Source organism: Anarrhichthys ocellatus, unplaced genomic scaffold, assembly GCF_004355925.1.
Source record: "Anarrhichthys ocellatus isolate YVR2014 unplaced genomic scaffold, GSC_Weel_1.0 scaffold31, whole genome shotgun sequence".
NCBI classification, from domain to species: domain Eukaryota; kingdom Metazoa; phylum Chordata; class Actinopteri; order Perciformes; family Anarhichadidae; genus Anarrhichthys; species Anarrhichthys ocellatus.
The window spans coordinates 1,056,664-1,072,496 of record NW_022280061.1 but is presented as its reverse complement, the minus strand read 5'-3'; the positions used below and the strand labels follow the sequence as shown (position 1 = coordinate 1,072,496).

General features: G+C 42.3%; 3 protein-coding genes across 3 annotated transcripts in view; all 3 read right to left on the bottom strand.

The window, feature by feature from the left end:
• Positions 1-9: 9 nt before the first annotated feature.
• stra6l (STRA6-like) lies at positions 10-6,895 on the bottom strand. The gene is made up of 18 exons (XM_031864450.1): positions 6,436-6,895; positions 6,105-6,177; positions 5,677-5,777; positions 5,369-5,499; positions 5,155-5,275; positions 4,935-4,980; positions 4,625-4,750; positions 4,325-4,398; positions 3,695-3,803; positions 3,425-3,578; positions 3,139-3,214; positions 2,901-2,982; positions 2,512-2,560; positions 2,196-2,313; positions 1,986-2,105; positions 1,590-1,753; positions 1,041-1,184; positions 10-723 (listed from the first exon to the last, which is right to left on the bottom strand). Exons 1-18 carry the CDS (start codon positions 6,459-6,461, stop codon positions 482-484), a joined length of 1,956 nt encoding a protein of 651 aa, XP_031720310.1. The 5' UTR covers positions 6,462-6,895; the 3' UTR covers positions 10-481.
• A 103-nt stretch (positions 6,896-6,998) lies between these two features.
• spink4 (serine peptidase inhibitor, Kazal type 4) lies at positions 6,999-9,726 on the bottom strand. The gene is made up of 4 exons (XM_031864454.1): positions 8,711-9,726; positions 8,104-8,135; positions 7,684-7,796; positions 6,999-7,177 (listed from the first exon to the last, which is right to left on the bottom strand). The coding sequence occupies exons 1-4, from the start codon at positions 8,760-8,762 to the stop codon at positions 7,132-7,134; spliced, it is 243 nt and encodes an 80-aa protein (XP_031720314.1). The 5' UTR covers positions 8,763-9,726; the 3' UTR covers positions 6,999-7,131.
• Positions 9,727-10,526: 800 nt separating this feature from the next.
• LOC116392738 (phospholipid-transporting ATPase ABCA1) overlaps positions 10,527-15,833 on the bottom strand; it is a 21,759-nt gene continuing 16,452 nt past the window's right edge. Inside the window, exons 29-42 of the mRNA XM_031864448.1 lie at positions 15,466-15,635; positions 15,186-15,363; positions 14,921-15,036; positions 14,682-14,826; positions 14,399-14,522; positions 14,155-14,284; positions 13,803-13,986; positions 13,494-13,600; positions 13,086-13,227; positions 12,710-12,844; positions 12,487-12,590; positions 12,259-12,351; positions 11,882-12,125; positions 10,527-11,780 (exon numbers count right to left, since the gene is read on the bottom strand). Coding sequence (XP_031720308.1) covers positions 11,640-11,780; positions 11,882-12,125; positions 12,259-12,351; positions 12,487-12,590; positions 12,710-12,844; positions 13,086-13,227; positions 13,494-13,600; positions 13,803-13,986; positions 14,155-14,284; positions 14,399-14,522; positions 14,682-14,826; positions 14,921-15,036; positions 15,186-15,363; positions 15,466-15,635 — 2,013 coding nt within the window. The 3' untranslated portion in view covers positions 10,527-11,639. The remainder of the gene's footprint in view (positions 11,781-11,881; positions 12,126-12,258; positions 12,352-12,486; positions 12,591-12,709; positions 12,845-13,085; positions 13,228-13,493; positions 13,601-13,802; positions 13,987-14,154; positions 14,285-14,398; positions 14,523-14,681; positions 14,827-14,920; positions 15,037-15,185; positions 15,364-15,465; positions 15,636-15,833) is intronic.

Sequence of the window (15,833 nt, the reverse complement as noted above, 5' to 3'; positions counted from 1 at the left end):
AATGCAGATTTTAAAATGTTTGTTTATTTTTTCCAACTGAAAGCATTTGTTTGTGCAGCAATTTACACTATAGCAGCTAGGCACACATTGAAATTCAGTTACATTTTATAAAACAAGAATGAGTTGTGGCTCACATGCATTTAATGAAATCAACATTATTAGACAGAAAGATGGCCAGCTTTAGTGCACCACATCCATTTGTAGATTAGATGCTACAGAGGTTAAGTTTAAAGCTCAAAGTTTCTTTAAATTACATCCAACTGGAGTAAGTTACCAAGAATGAATGCTCCTTCTGAGCCGATAGAAAGGTGTCCTAATTTGATCACATTAACTAGATTATAACTCATCAGTCAGATGTTGAAAACACCACAGTACTCCTTCTACGACATGGAGAACCACTAAAGGACACATAAACAATTTTAGATTCCAACAGATATATGTATTTACGTTAACATGATTACAATATATGGAAATGTTTCTTTTAACAGTCTTGTGCTGGTGTGACTATGATCTCTGGTGGGGACTGTGACTCTGCTTGGCGGCTCTGTGTTTTGAATGCCATGACGCGAGCCTGCACCACTGTGTCTGGCTGGGGAGGTGATGGTGCATGTAATGATGAAGATGAAGAGAGGTGGTGCTTCCTGAGCAGGATCAGATGAGGGTTCCTCAGTAAGGTATAAAACAGCATCCAACGCCTACTAGCCCGGCTGTTCACAGGGGATTCTGTCCAAAAGTAAAAAATGTAATAGAAACAAAAATTTAAATGATAACTGAACAAATGCACCAATAATAATCACAGTAAAAAGATAAATTATACTCTTATAAAACAAATACATCTGTGCAGGATCGAACAAAACTGCATTACAGAAATATAGTGCATTTTGAGAGCTAATTTAAAAAGAAGATATTCGTTTGTGAATCTTAGTCAGCGGACAGGTGGAAGCAATAGTTATTTAGTGGATGGATGTTCATGTAAGAGCTACAAACACACACACACACACACACACACACACACACACACACACACACACACTACTGACCAGAGGGCATGTTGCTGAATGTGGAGTAAACAGACGCAGTGTGTTTCTCCAGCGAGTTGGAGACCAGCAGCTGGCAGAAACACACCATGACTGGATTGCTATGATAGTGGTCAGCAAAAATCATCCCAATCCAGGTACTGTAGCCTGGGACATGCAAGAAATACTGTTAGAACCACACACATATATGAGAAATAGCACTGACTTTACAGTATTTTTAACAACATTTGTTAGGATGCACAACTGGGGGGGGGGGGGGGGAGATCTACTACTGATGCTTTGTGAAATGCTGCCACCTCCTGGAAGAAAATGTTCTTGGATGAATGAAAGTCTTAATCTATAATATGACTCTAATGAGCCACACCACCATCAAATAATAATAATAATAATAATGATGAAATCATATTTTGTCTCTTATCTTCCACCATAGTATGAAAAACAGGGTTGACTGTGACATTGTATGCAGGTAAACATGGAGACAACTTCTTCAAACTGCTTAAACCAATATTTCACTTTTTGTCTCACACACGTCTCGGTTGAAGTTCATCTTACCGGCGTCCATGTTTTCATATCCTCTCTGCATAATGCTCCGGTCTATGCGGGACACCAGCCACGTTCCCACCACAATGCTGCACAGCAACCTCAATATGCAGTTGCTGATCCCCATCACCACGTTGTAGAAAAAGAAGAAGTAGTTGAAGCAGTGGAACGCTTTCCTGAAGAGGAGGAAGAGAAACTGTGATTTCACATCGCTTTGAGTTATATCTAATTTTTGTATTAAGGGGATTTTCCACACTGTAAAACTATCTCTGTATCACCAGCACCGCTCGTTTAAACAATCAGTGTTTGCTGGCAAATGGAGAACCTGGGTTTTAGTGAGGCTGATGGTTCTTCTGATGGTTTTATAGTCAACCCTTCTGAAATATCCATATTGAAATATATAGCCACCTGTTGTTGAGAGCCAGAGGTTTGTGTTTATCGGTAGGGGACATCTTGTCCTGAAGGAAGAAGATCTGAACCAGAACGATCTGGAGAATCACCAGGGCGATGACCAGACTGATGGTCAGACTGAGGAGAGGCAGGGAAAATCTAACTGTCAATCTAACCGTCCATTCATATTCCATCGTATATGCACAAACACAGGGAAAGACGGCTTACAATATAATCCCCAGGTTGGTGAGCATGGTCAGTGTCCTTCCATGCTGTATAGGAAGAACCAGCACATAGACCAACAGCAGAGCAAACAGGAAGTGGACAAAGTGGACAATCAGGTAGCCTGAAGAGAAAATACAGAAGAGCGATTGGTCACTGAAAAGTAAGTTAGTTCCTAAATCTCCCTCTCGCTTCTCTCATTCTCTTCCCCAGGCTTCTGAAAACATCTCGCTTTGGACAAATTCTGCGTTGGGTCCCATAACGTATACCGTGCTGATGTACATCTGCTCAGTGTATGTATTTCAGGAGATGAACTGCTTACCCCACAATGTAAACGCTATTTGCCAACCAGAGTATCTTGCAATGGAAGCCTGTGAAAATTGAAAGAGAAAACTTGTTTTTAATGCATTAAATTAGGGGGCCAAAATAAAACGAGATGCAAATGTTCACACATGCTCTGCATATTTGAAACCTCCAAAGGCACGCTCACACATTGAAATATGAAAAATATGCAGATCATCCACTGTGACACGCACATCATGACCTGGAAACAGTTAAACTGGGGCCAATGTCACACTTGTGAATGCTGCTTGCAAGCATTTGGTGCCAAGCTGAAATCTGATTTGCCCTAGAGTCGTCTGCCATCTGCTGTGTGTAAGCGTGTGTGTGTGTGTGTGTGTGTGTGTGTGTGTGTGTGTGTGTCTTACTTACTACGCTGACAGCAGAGCGAGGGTTGTGAAACTTCTCAGGAATAAAACCCTTCTGTCCTTTCCACAGCCTCTTCAAGTGTTTTCTATAACGGCAGTACACCATGTCACTCATCTATGTTTTTTTGTAATAACATTTCATCTAACTTCCCATTATTACATCAATTTTCTTTGTTTTTTGGGACATTTATCATAAAATTTCAATACATTTTGTATATATCAGATATGTTTTGGTCTCTTACCTGTAACATGCCAAGACATGGAAGCAGTAGGCTACAGAGTTGAGACTAGCAAAGATGGTGGTAGCTAGCCAAGACTCTGGAATAACACAAATAACAACAACTTGACTGATTTACCAGGGCTCGGTGTATCAGTGCGGTGCTCATTATTGGCCTATTTCCGATAAGAAATACCCAGAATCAAGGAAGCAGCGGAACATTTGGTGTAAATGTTCTCAGACTTGTCTTGTTATACCCATTAATGAAGCATTCATCACACAAACTATGAGGGCGGAGCAGACCAACTCACTTCTAGCCACGTCGATGAATTCTTCCAGCTGTGGTATCATGGCTCCCAGATGTTCAGTCTGGTTACAAGACGTAACCAGCTGTTTCAGTGTATTCTTCCACCTGTCTACTTTGTCAAAAGCCACATTACTGAGACTATAGTCTGCCAGGGTCATCTGGAAAAATGACAAAAAGACAAATTAATACCTCCAGCGGATGCAAAGGTGACGTGTTTTAGGTATCACGTTTCCAAAGCAAAGTTTATGTACATTAGATTTTTGTCTCGCATTACCGTGTATAGGCCTATTAGCGAGATAATGGCGGTGCCGATGATCCTGTTGGGGAACTTGAAGTAAGGGTCCCACTCATACACTTTGCTCCGGAACCAGCTGCGGGGTTTACTGCAAGATAGAAAGGAGGGTCAAAACCACTGTGTGTGTGTGTGTGTGTGTGTGTGTGTGTGTATCACTGTATGTTGATGTCTTCAAATGCTGAATTCTGGTACTGGTAACTATTCATTTTGTTTCAGCTGGGATCATTATTGTGTTGAATGACATTAATCAAGATATCAATGCAGTCGCGAAGCTGGTGCTGAAGTCTACCAGCAGCACATGAACACACCAGAATGGACTTGAAGTCAGTACATTGAACTGCATTAACACACAGCATTTGACACATACTGGCTTAAATAGTTTAAACAGACAATAGTTTTCATATTTTAGTTAAACGAATGATACATACTGAAATGTAGTAAAAGAGAAATCGATGTCATGTTGTGCTTTTGAAAACACTTAAGTGCTCTCCTTTTAGGTTAAACTGGTTAAAACATTCAGCCATAGTGGATCCCTTTACAAGCAATAGAAGTGAACATACCCACGTGTACAAGGGACACTTGAAAGCAGCATTGGTGCACATGTCTTACCTGTGTGCAGGTGCTTTCCTCAGCAGTCTCTTAACGTGCTGCACCTGATGTTGCTCTGTCAGCTCTTCAGGATCCTGGCAGCAGATTCAGCATGTTAACAGCCACACACAGTTTATTGTTTCGAAAAGTCAGATTGAGATTATATATATTCACTGCAGAATAGGGACGGAGAATAAAATGCAACAGAACGGTTGACATGATTTTCTTAATGTGACATAAAATCGCACTTTAGATCGTTAGATTTCACCCACAGGGAAAATACACAGCAAGAACCATTTCAATGAGTTCATACATGCTGACCTCCTGTTCCACTTGCAGATGTAGTCGAACAGCTTTCACCAGTATGTAGACAAATCGTCCCAAGAGGAAGATGAGGGAGAGGATGCAGGGCAACTGGACAATCAACTTCTGGTATTTACCAAGAATCTTTAAACCACACAAACAAAGTCATTCATTCTTTTATGGTTTTCATGAAAAGACGGGCAGCTCTTCATAACTCGATGTTTTGTAGAGCCTAAATTGTGTAGGACGTGACTGGTTCCTTGGTGGAAACCACACAGCCTCAGGCGCATTTCCACCAGCTTTCACGATAGCTTAAATACTCACCTACCTTACCATCAGGACAGGTGAATGTATCCCAGACTGTAACAATGATCCTAAAAAACAAGCATCGAGACATGTGATGTATTTTCTAAGGCTATTAAAATGTGATCAACCACATATCAACCCATTCATCTGTCCATACGGCCGGACCTCTTATACAAATTGTTTTTTAGTTTGTGTGAAGTAACCATCATATATTTGTTTCCGTTCCATTTCAAGACATTTACCAGGACAGAGAGTAGAGTATTCCCAGCGCTGCCCCGGCCATTCTGAAAGGTGTGGACAGACAGGCAAAGAAAGGGAAATAGACCAGGCCCACCTCTAACGCTCCAACCAGATACACTATAGCTGAGGACAATAATAAGAAAGCACGTCAGTCAACCTGCTAATTTCTTGTGTGTGCAAGGTAAACAGGTGTGGATGTAGAAGCTGTGGGAGTACCTCTGGCCCAGGGCGGGACAGTGAAGGGGATGTATTGTTCAGAGAACAGCAGCAGGACGCTGGAGGACACAGCACCAAATGCGAACCCATAGGACCAACGATTACTGAGGCTGCCAATGGTATCCAAAGGCCTGGGACACAGTGACATCAGAAACACAAACAAAGCTCTTAGACTAATATGTATTCAGACTGTTGCCTAGAACAACCGCAGTGCTGAATTTGAAATACTTTAGCTGTGATATTGAAACGGATATTGCTGTTATTTTATCTCTTGACATTTGTAGTTGTTGATGCTGCTGTTGACTTACACCACAATAGCAAAACGTCCCCCCAGGAAGGGCAATCTGTGGTCGATAGCCAGTCTCTGGGCTCTCTTCTGGAGGAACGAGAGCACCCCCACAATCAACACCTGGAAGACAAGACTTCGATGCATGAAACAAAACTTACTGGAAAAATCCTTTGTTTGCATTGCTGCAACTGTGTGAAAGTGGAAATATGTTCAAGGTAGCAGAGTCTTATCAAAGTAGTTTTAATCAAGCTGCTGTACCGATCTTGGTTGTATCGTGTATTTGTTTTTATTGTGTATTCCTATACACCCTCTTCCAATTCCAGGGTAAAGAACAGGGCTGTTTTTCATGACAAGTTCATGTTTTCGAGATTGTTGTCAGGACAGTGACCACAAACAAAGGAAGTCATGGAGTATACATCTTCCAGGTTAAATATATGGACAACTTACTGCTGGTACGAGTGAAAGATGAAGGAAGAGCTCCATAGAGATTCCACTCTGACAGTCCTGAACCTTCGCAACACTGGAGAAACAGGTTGTGACATTTGATTTAAAACGTTGTGAACTGTCGGGGCAGAAAGCAGGATGAAATAGAAACTAAACAGAAAAATGAAACCAATCAAAAAAGGTTAGAAATCATAAAAACTTTGAGTTAATAATGCATCATTAATCTCAGGTTCAGGTTTAATGTTGCTCTGTCTTGATTCAAAACAGCTACGACGTAACACAGTAACAAAGTCAAGAGCAGTGTTGTAAATGAGTATATGAAGTCTGTACTTACACATGTTCCACCTGGTTTCTTATCATCTTTGATAAGTCGGTTCACTGAAGTCTAGAAAGCGTTGTTCCTGCTCTACTGTAAAGACGAAGGAAAGCCTCTGGATTGAAACTACTTCATTGTTTCCTGGTTACAACCATGTGACTCACACATTTGACCTTTGGCCCCATGATACCATACTTTATTTCTCTGTTTTTTTATGTCCTCTCTCCTAGTGCGTTGCTCTGTGCTTCTTTCGCCGAAGCATTTGCTCATACTTTCACTGTTTGCCTTCATCACACGCACACGCACACACACGCCTGAACACCATGGAGCACTGTTACTCAGTATAAGGAGTGTAAACATTACGCTCTCCCAAAGAGATAACCAGCCGACCATTCACCTCCTGCCTCCTGCTACAATGAATGTTTTCAGAACATGTTACCATTTATGTTCTTTTCTCCTGACCTTGTATCACTTCCATTTCAAAAAGAAAAGAAAAAAAATCTTCCTCCTCTTGGTTCACTTTTATGGGATATGGATGTTATTGATAAAAAAAAAAAAAATAATAACAGAAGGTTAAATACTGCTGGTTGACATTTATTATTCATTGCAATGACACACACATTTAGGAAATGTAATTTCACAGTTCCATGTTGGGTCGACAATCAGGTCCCGATTGGTCACTCTAGCGATGACATCATCCCCTGGCTGCACAGGTCAGCATCTCTCCTCTTTGGCGATCAAAATGTCCACCCTGGTTGTTCTGCAGAGAGGAACATGACAAGACACGTGCATGTGATTTGTGCTGTTCTGCTAACCTGAGATTTAGTTTAGGTGTAGCAATGTTTTTTTGTCTGGGAAATCACAGCTCGTATGAACTCATATGTGCCTGACAGTCGGGATAAAGTGTCCAAAGCCATCAATGAGGATTTTGAATACAGGAAATTGTGTGTTATAGTTGTTTTTTTTTGAAAGACTGAGACATAGAAACAGAGACGGAGAGCACTTTCTAAAAAGAGTCGCTTCATCCCCAAAATACAACTCATGTGATTTGGAGAAGTTTTGAGAGGACATCGACAACAGCTGTCCCAGACAAAATAAATATTCAACTGGGGTTTCAGGGTTCAGCATTGTGACTCTGCTCTTTAAATGAATCCACCACCAGAGGGCGACTCCAGCACTCAGTCCTCCAACCGGCCGACTTGGAGGTAGCTGTGCTTCTTGTGTGAATGCCATGAGACTGGAACAGCTGTGTGTGTGTGTACTCACTGTCTCTGGACACACAGGGTGCACTCGTTGGCGTATGTGTTTCCATCGCTGCCGCACACAGGAGCGAGGTTCAGAGGGCACGCCAAGATCTCGGCCGTGTCCGGACAGGACGGCTGCCAGGAGGGACACACACACACACACACACACACACACACACACACACACACACACACACACACACACACACACACACACACACACACACACACACACACACACACGATCGGGTGTGACTTCACCTTCACTCTTTACCCTCAGAAGAAAGCGCACTCACCATAATACATGTTTGGAATGGATTGAGTGAAATAGTTTATACTTCTTTACTTTTTAAATCAGTCACTGTCTTTTACACACACACACACACACACACACACACACACACACACACACACACACACACACACACACACACACACCAACCTTCCTCAGGAGTCCAGAGTTCACCTCAGCTTCTGTAAAATGAACCATAAATGTTGGCATGCAAGTGCGTAAGCAACCCACCTGCATTATTAAAAATATATATAATTAGCATGCAAAGCTACATCCAGATATGTAAACTACATTCATGATTATTTAAGGTCAGTACTGTGATACATTTGATCCTATTATTGATAATTCTGATCCATTATTGTAATACTATAAATACAGAGTATATTATATGTAACATTGAAAAACACATGTGGTAACTCTGTGAGTATATAATATACTGTAACAGGTCTATGAAAAGCATTGAAACATGAATTTTGTATTTTATATTTCTCTCAATTTCATTGTCCGTTTTCACTTTGACCTCAATTATTATTTTATTTTTTTTTAAATCGTTGATCAGTGTCAAATATGCTTTGACATAATGTTGTAAGGCAATGTAACATATTAACTTCCAAAGTGTTTTGTTAAACAGTGCGTGTTTCATTCTATGGCATCTAAAATGAAACCCATCAAAATAGTTGTTGAGACAAACTGTATAGTCTTTTAACAACTCTCAAACTAGAACGTAACTCTGATAAAGAGTGTTTTTCTTTCTTACCTGCAGCCACACAGATGAGCAGGAGTCCCAGAAAAACAACTCTCCCAATCATGATGTTGGTGGATGAATAACTGACTGAAACCTCTGAGCGTGCCTGTTTTTACTGGCAACATAATTGTGTGTGTGTGGGAACACCGCAGGTGGAAAATAGACACACACAAGCACACTCTAGAAATTTATAATCAGCACGTACACGCACACGCACACGCACACAGTAACCTTTTGTTCAGTCATTATACTAACTTCCCTTTGACAACAAGCTTTGTTGCATCTACCACACGACCAGACAAACAAAATGCAAAATAATCAACTCAGATGTTTTTTTTTTCCAAAAGGTATGATTTTTTTTTTTATTTATTCATGTAAAGAGTAACTATAGACAATGCGTAACAGACTCAAACAGCTGTTTAATACTTAAAAATGTAAACATATAATAACAATATAGAGCACGAGAAGAGAAAAATCACCACCGTAATTCAGTCCTGCATGTCTCTCTTTATCTCAATCACGTGGAAGCCGTCCATCTCGATTTCAAGTTTCAAACGGATGTTTTAATGCAGTGGTGTAGCTTCATTTCGTCTGAATTATACCTGTGTTCTAGTGCAGAGAATTGTTAAAATGTACCAAATCCCTACGAATACGTCTTTGACACAACAGGCTATGAAGTCTATAAAGTGCTCACATTTCGCTGAGGGTTTTGGTGCGTTCCAAGATCTGATGTGATACAAGAGAACCCATAATGACAATCCGTCCTCAGTTGAAACCCTGGATGCGGTTTCCTGGACTATAAAGCATTACAAGCACAACTCTAATTCACGTGGTCCCTGTTTCTGTGTAGTCTGGCTTGTCGACTTGTCCGTGAAACATAAATTTAGTCCGAAGCATCTCAACCCCACATCTAAAAATGTGAGTAACCAACAGTGCAGTTAACGTCAGAGTGGCAGCTTATCGATGTGGACAAACGGAAAGATTAGAATTTTGGCAACATGACTAGAAGATAACAAAAAAAAATAAAAAAATAAGTGAAAAAAAACAAAAAGAGGTGAGTGAATAAAAAAGCACACATTGTGTCAAAATGTGTGCTTTTTTAGTTTCGAGCTGCTGACTGCGGATGAAGGCCTGGAATGAAAGCACAACTTTACAAAACAGTCGCCTCCTCCACGTTATGCTGGTGGATCAAAGATATATATATTCAGCTCCATTTGGCACAGATACGGTTTGTTCACTCCACTGGTAACATTATTATTTTTTTTGTACATAACATCGGTGCTGGCTCAGGTCTTGAACGCTCCCGTCGTGCCCTCACATGTATAAAAGCGCGCGTCACTGGAAAAATCACCATCTTTAGAGCTACAGTTTGATCTGCAGGAGCATTTCCATCTGACTCATCTCACCGCCAACAATCCCATTTTGATACAGATTGCTTTTTTTTTTTTGATTAACAACAGAATTATGGATTTAGACTCCACATATACACGATGTGCCAGTAATCCCACAATATTGAAGCAGGACTCGAGCCCTTTTACAAGCTGATCTTACGGCATGCTTCGGCGCACACACAGAAGTGCTGATAGTACAGGTGTGTGTGTGTGGCCCGGTGGAAAGCATGCAAGTATATATTTCCAAGGAACTTTCAAAAACCTGTCCAAATTCTTTGAGCGACATTCAGCCTTCTCTTGAAGTCCCAACTGCCAGTTTGCGATCCTTCCGTCCACTCTGATAAGCCTTCAGTTCGTTTAGAGCGAAGCAGGGCGAGTCAAAAACAAGCCAGGACGGCAGACTGCACGTCTTGTACAGACATCAAGCAACCACAAGATTTTTTTTGTTGTCGTTTTGTTTTTGACAATGAAAGAAAATAAAAAAAAAACAGTCACGTTTCATTGACCCTCTTCACAAAAAGCCCCTTTTTTTTTGTGCTTTGATGGTATCCGTCTTATACATTCCTGGGCAGCCTACATACATTATTGTTGTTGTTGTTTTTAATGGGGTGCTCAGATTTCTCTCTGCACCTTGATACAGTATAGGCACTGTGCTGGACAACGTCAAGGACACGAAGAACAAATATAAAAAAGACAGCTTGGTTATCAATCTTAATTATTACCCAAACAAAGAAAAGAAAAACTCCGTAGAGGTTAAGTTTGTCTATTAGAAATAAATTACCTTAGAAAACCCGATTAGTACAAATTATTATGTTGCATGATTGTGACTGAAATCAATTGGATCGTAAATGCTTTTTTTTCTTTTTACCATCATTTGCATGATAAAAACAACTGCGCTTGGTAATAAAGAGAGAGCTTGAGAGAGAGAGAGGTCTGACCCTGAATAAAAAAGTAGTCGGTCCGTCTTTTAGCAGTTGGCAGTGAATGATCTGGATTTTTGTCTTGTTCCGTTTTACGCTGCGGTGATTTCACGATACGGAGCCGCCCGCCCACGTACACAGTCCCACTGACTACTGCAAACTACTTTCAGGAACGGGGATTCAAACCTACAGATATTTCCTTCCATGATCCCCGATGCCATGTCCATTGAGAGCCTCGCAGGGTTATTACACCTTCCAGTCGAGCGCAGCATTATAATCCCGCTGTTGCTTCAGTCTTTTCTTTCTTTCCATCCGTCCATCTAGTGAAGGAGAAGCACCAGTCTCCAAGCCTCACAGGAATATCTTCTCATCTTAAATATATTCTGGTATATTTCTTGCATTGATTTGCATTGAGTTTTCATTGCTTCAGTGTCACAATACCCCGCAGTCTCTGCCTTTTCAAGAGGCTGTGCGCTGAAGTGCAGGTCCACTGAGAAATGACAACAATTAAAAAAGACTAAAAAATAGAAATAACAAAATGAACATAGTTCGTCTCCCCTCGCTGGTTAGTGGTCCATGTGTTCTGGGGTGGGTGAAGCGAAGCGACTCCCATGATGCCATGTTGTGGAATCAGACGCAGCTCTCCTTGGTCTTGTCCGTGAGGAAAGAGTTAAGCTTGGAAATGTCCACTACCACAGCATCCCGTTTATTCAGATGGGCCTCTTTCAAATGGTCCTCATCACTTTGGTCCTTGGCGAAATTTACAAACACCTGCGGGGGGGGGGGAAAGAAGAGGAAAGGGAAATTTAGACTCAGCCCGTACTGAAGTCAGGGTCCAGTTATAGTCAGAGCTTCGGGGTGCAATTGCTTACTTGGTCTAAAGTTGTCTGTGAGACGGAGTAGTCCTCTATGCTGAGGGCCTCCTTGTTCTTAGAGAGCAGGGAGAAGATGCGGGCGAGGGAGGTGAGGGAGGAGGGCAGCTGGTATTGCAGCATGTTGCGGTGTTGCTCCTTCAGCGTGCTGCCAGGCAGCTCCTCCTCGATGAACTCCATCACCGGCCGAAGGTCTGGGTCCGGGCCAGCCACCCGCAGGATGATGGTGTAGCCATCACCGAACCTGGTGAGAATGCAGCGAAGCACATTTCATTCAATAGAACCTTCCAAGTGACAGTCTGATGAAAACTGCGATTCTTTTTCATTTCTCATATGCTTGAGCTTTCGTGAAGTGCTATTTTGTCAAGTGTCCCCACCTGTTTTTGAGATGCTGCACACTGCCCAGACAGCGGAACCTGCCATTGACCATGATGGCCATTCTGGTGCAAAGTGCTTCACACTCCTCCATGCTGAAAAAAAAAAAAAAAAAACACACGGGAACACACCAGGATGAGGTCAGTCATGTTGAGGTAACCACGTCAATTAACAACAAAAATATATAGTTCCATTAATTGAGAAGGTGTAATTCAGATGGCAAGTCTAACCTGTGAGAGGTCAGGACTACAGATCGACCCTCTTTGATGATGCTCAGGATTGCGTTCCACAGGGCACGACGGGCTTTAGGATCCATGCCTGTTGTCGGTTCATCCTGTGAACAGGAAGCAACAGATACTCAGCTGCTGCTACAATGTACTTTCACACTGCTGCCCTGCTTTACGCAAAATAAGCCAGAAGTATGTTGTGTACGTGTGAACATGTTCTACTGACCAGAAAGACTACAGGTGGTCCTCCTATGAGAGCGATGGCAGTAGACAGTTTCCTCATGTTTCCTCCGCTGTAGCTGCCTGCTGACTTGTCCACATACTTGACCAAACCCAGCTTCCGGATGCCCCACTCTGCCACCTAGTGGACAAGATAAAGTTTTCATGTCAACCATTTTCTTTTTCTTTTGTACATGCATATTGACTGACATATAATAGAGTCTGTTTGTTTATTTGTATAGACCTTTATATCCCACTTAACTTCAGAAAACCACGACTCCAAAAGTAGAGTTATTATATTATATATAAAAGACCAACACAATAAGTTCAATACATCATGTCATAGTAAATCATGTAGGCCCAAACATGTGTTTGTTACTGACCTCACAGACTTCCTTCTCAGGCACTCCTCTCAGGATGGCGTAAAACTCGAGGTGCTCTCTGCCGGTCAGCAGGTCGTTGATGGCATCAAACTGAGGACAGTAGCCCATGTTCTGATGCACCTCATCGATCTCTGTCGTTACACTGAGGTGAGATAAACATGAGAGTGGAATTAAGTTCCATAGAAAGCAAAAATATACAGTTTTAACTAAATGTAGCCTTGTAGTTTACATTTTTTTTTAAGAATTTGCTTATTATTGCAATATTTATTTCAAGTGCCTTTAAATTGCATCATTGATCCTAAGACCATATCATTGTGACTTCTACTATTTGCCAGACTGGAATAATATAATACATTCTAATACAGATGTTTAGATGTATTGTATATTTTGAGGGGGTATGTGTCTTACCTCTTGCCAGCCAGGTAAGCCTCTCCGCCGGTGACCAGAGAGTCTCCTGTCAGCATTTTAAAGGTGCTGGTTTTGCCTGCCCCGTTCACGCCCAGCAAACCGAAGCACTGCAGGACAAGAGAAACACCGTATGTTTATTTTCACGTATAATAATATACACTTTCTTTACTACATTCATTGCATCTACTGTATCATCCTTTTACAAAACACATTTCTAAACAAAACACAAACTTTTTTTAACTGTACTAAAGAAAGCCCCGTGTTTTGCTGGTTTAGAATCCCGTCTGTTGCACGCTGTCTGTATCGTACCTCTCCAGGCGGGATGCCAACACACAGTCGGTCCACTGCCGGCTTCTGTTTCCTCTTGTAGATCTTGGTGAGTTCTCTGAGCTCCAGGATGTCGGACTGTCCTCCTCCGCTCAGGATCCTTTGTCGCTCTCTGGCCACATCCTCATCTTCTTCTCCAATAGGCTTCAGGTGACTGGTGGAAGACCTGGAAGGTCAGCAAAGGGAGGAGAGACTTAGTTGAAGCTTTCACCCAGAGGGGATTCAAAGCCAGATCCACTTGATTTGAGTTGTAATGTTTTAGTTACGGATACTGCGTTATAAGGAAAACTCTGGAGGAATGATTCTTTTTTTGTGTATTGAAGGTTTTACCCACCTGGCCTTGAAGAAGAAGTGGTACTGAATGAGGACGGTGATGGTGAAGAAGATCACGCCCTCTATGGCCATTGCAAACAGGTTCTTTCCCACCATGTCCCAGGCCAGAGGGGAGCGGAACCGGTTTTCACCTACAGAGACATGACCACAACCAGAGAATATTTAGAAAATGTAGATCACGTCCCTTGTCAAAACAAATCGGGATACATTTGGGGTAGTGGGTAAAAGAGGTCTGCTGTAATTACCGAATCTCTCCAAAGCGTCTGACATTGCCTGATTCTTCACCATGTCAATCAGTCCTCTGCCCAGACAGAAGTGAGGGAAGATGAGGAACACGTTCTTCAGGATGTCGTTGATCCCACCGATTTCCTTAAAAAGGAACAAAGTGAATATCAACAGTTAATATTCAATCATTCATTTCTAAGTTTGCATTCAAAAGCCTCTCTCTCTCTTCACACTCTTGAATCAACAAACAATCTGTTGCTACTCTAGCTAACTGAATCAAAATGACTTGGAGACATTATTTACATTGCTTCCAAACAGCTCCAGCACAAAAGTGGAGACGCTGCCGTTGATCCCAATCAGGATGTTAACGCTGGTCAGAACCACGTAGGCCGTGCTGGGGATCTTGAAGAAGAACGAGGCCGGGTACATCAGAGGGGTGATCGACCATCTGGAGGGAGCAACAAAGATCATGGTTGATTAGCCGAGGTTAGAGAATTAGAGAAAGTAAGAGCCAAAACAAACTGAGCGTGTGTCAAATATACCCGTAGAGCAGCAGCAGCAGCGCCAGCACGGGCAGATTGGTGGAGGAGACGTACGCGTCTTGTTGGAAACACATGAAGATAATGATGACCAGTGTGGCTGGGACGATGTAGTTACACTGCAAGAGAGGAAGCGAAGGAGGGTGAACAATAGTATTACACTCTATCAAGACAATAATGTAATATTTAGACTTTCATCACTAATATTTAATCTAAACTGAGGAGGGGACAATGGGGCTCAGGGTCCAGCTGGACTGAAATGTCTTACCATATCCCAGACAAAGTTGGCCAGCCAATAGAGTAAGGGCTGCACTCCGCTGATGAACTGCAAGTGTTTGGCCTTGTTCACTCTCTCCTGGATGAGGAAGACCACAAAACTGGCCGGGACAAAGGACATGGCGAAGATCACGCAGATGGAAACCAGCACATCTACCGACGTCGTCATCCTGGGAACAGAGCGAAGGGAGGCGTGAGAATGACAGGCGATGTCTCCTCGAGAAGGCCAAAGAAATGTTGTCACTTTATACGCGCACTCCCTCGATACTCACAATGCGACCTGTGACAGCTGCTCCTTGGTGAGGTTGAGCGGGTGATTGGAGGCGGTGATGCCAAACTTCGTGGGGTCTTGGTCGTCTTGCAGGCTCGCCCTCAGGATGCCGTTGTTCATCACATTGAGGAAAGAACCGATGCTGTGCCAGCCTTTGTTGTTGAACCAGATCTGGAAATAGAGAGGCGTGTAAGTTTCTGTAACCTCAGAGGAAATACAAAGCAGCCTGGAAGTACATTTCTGTGATCAGCTGTGTGTCATAAGTCTGCATGAGACTAAACATTACATTATGTCTTGAGTCTTGTGTTGTTGTATAACCAGTGTGTGTGTGTGTGTGTGTGTGTGTGTGTGTGTGTGTGTGTGTGTGTG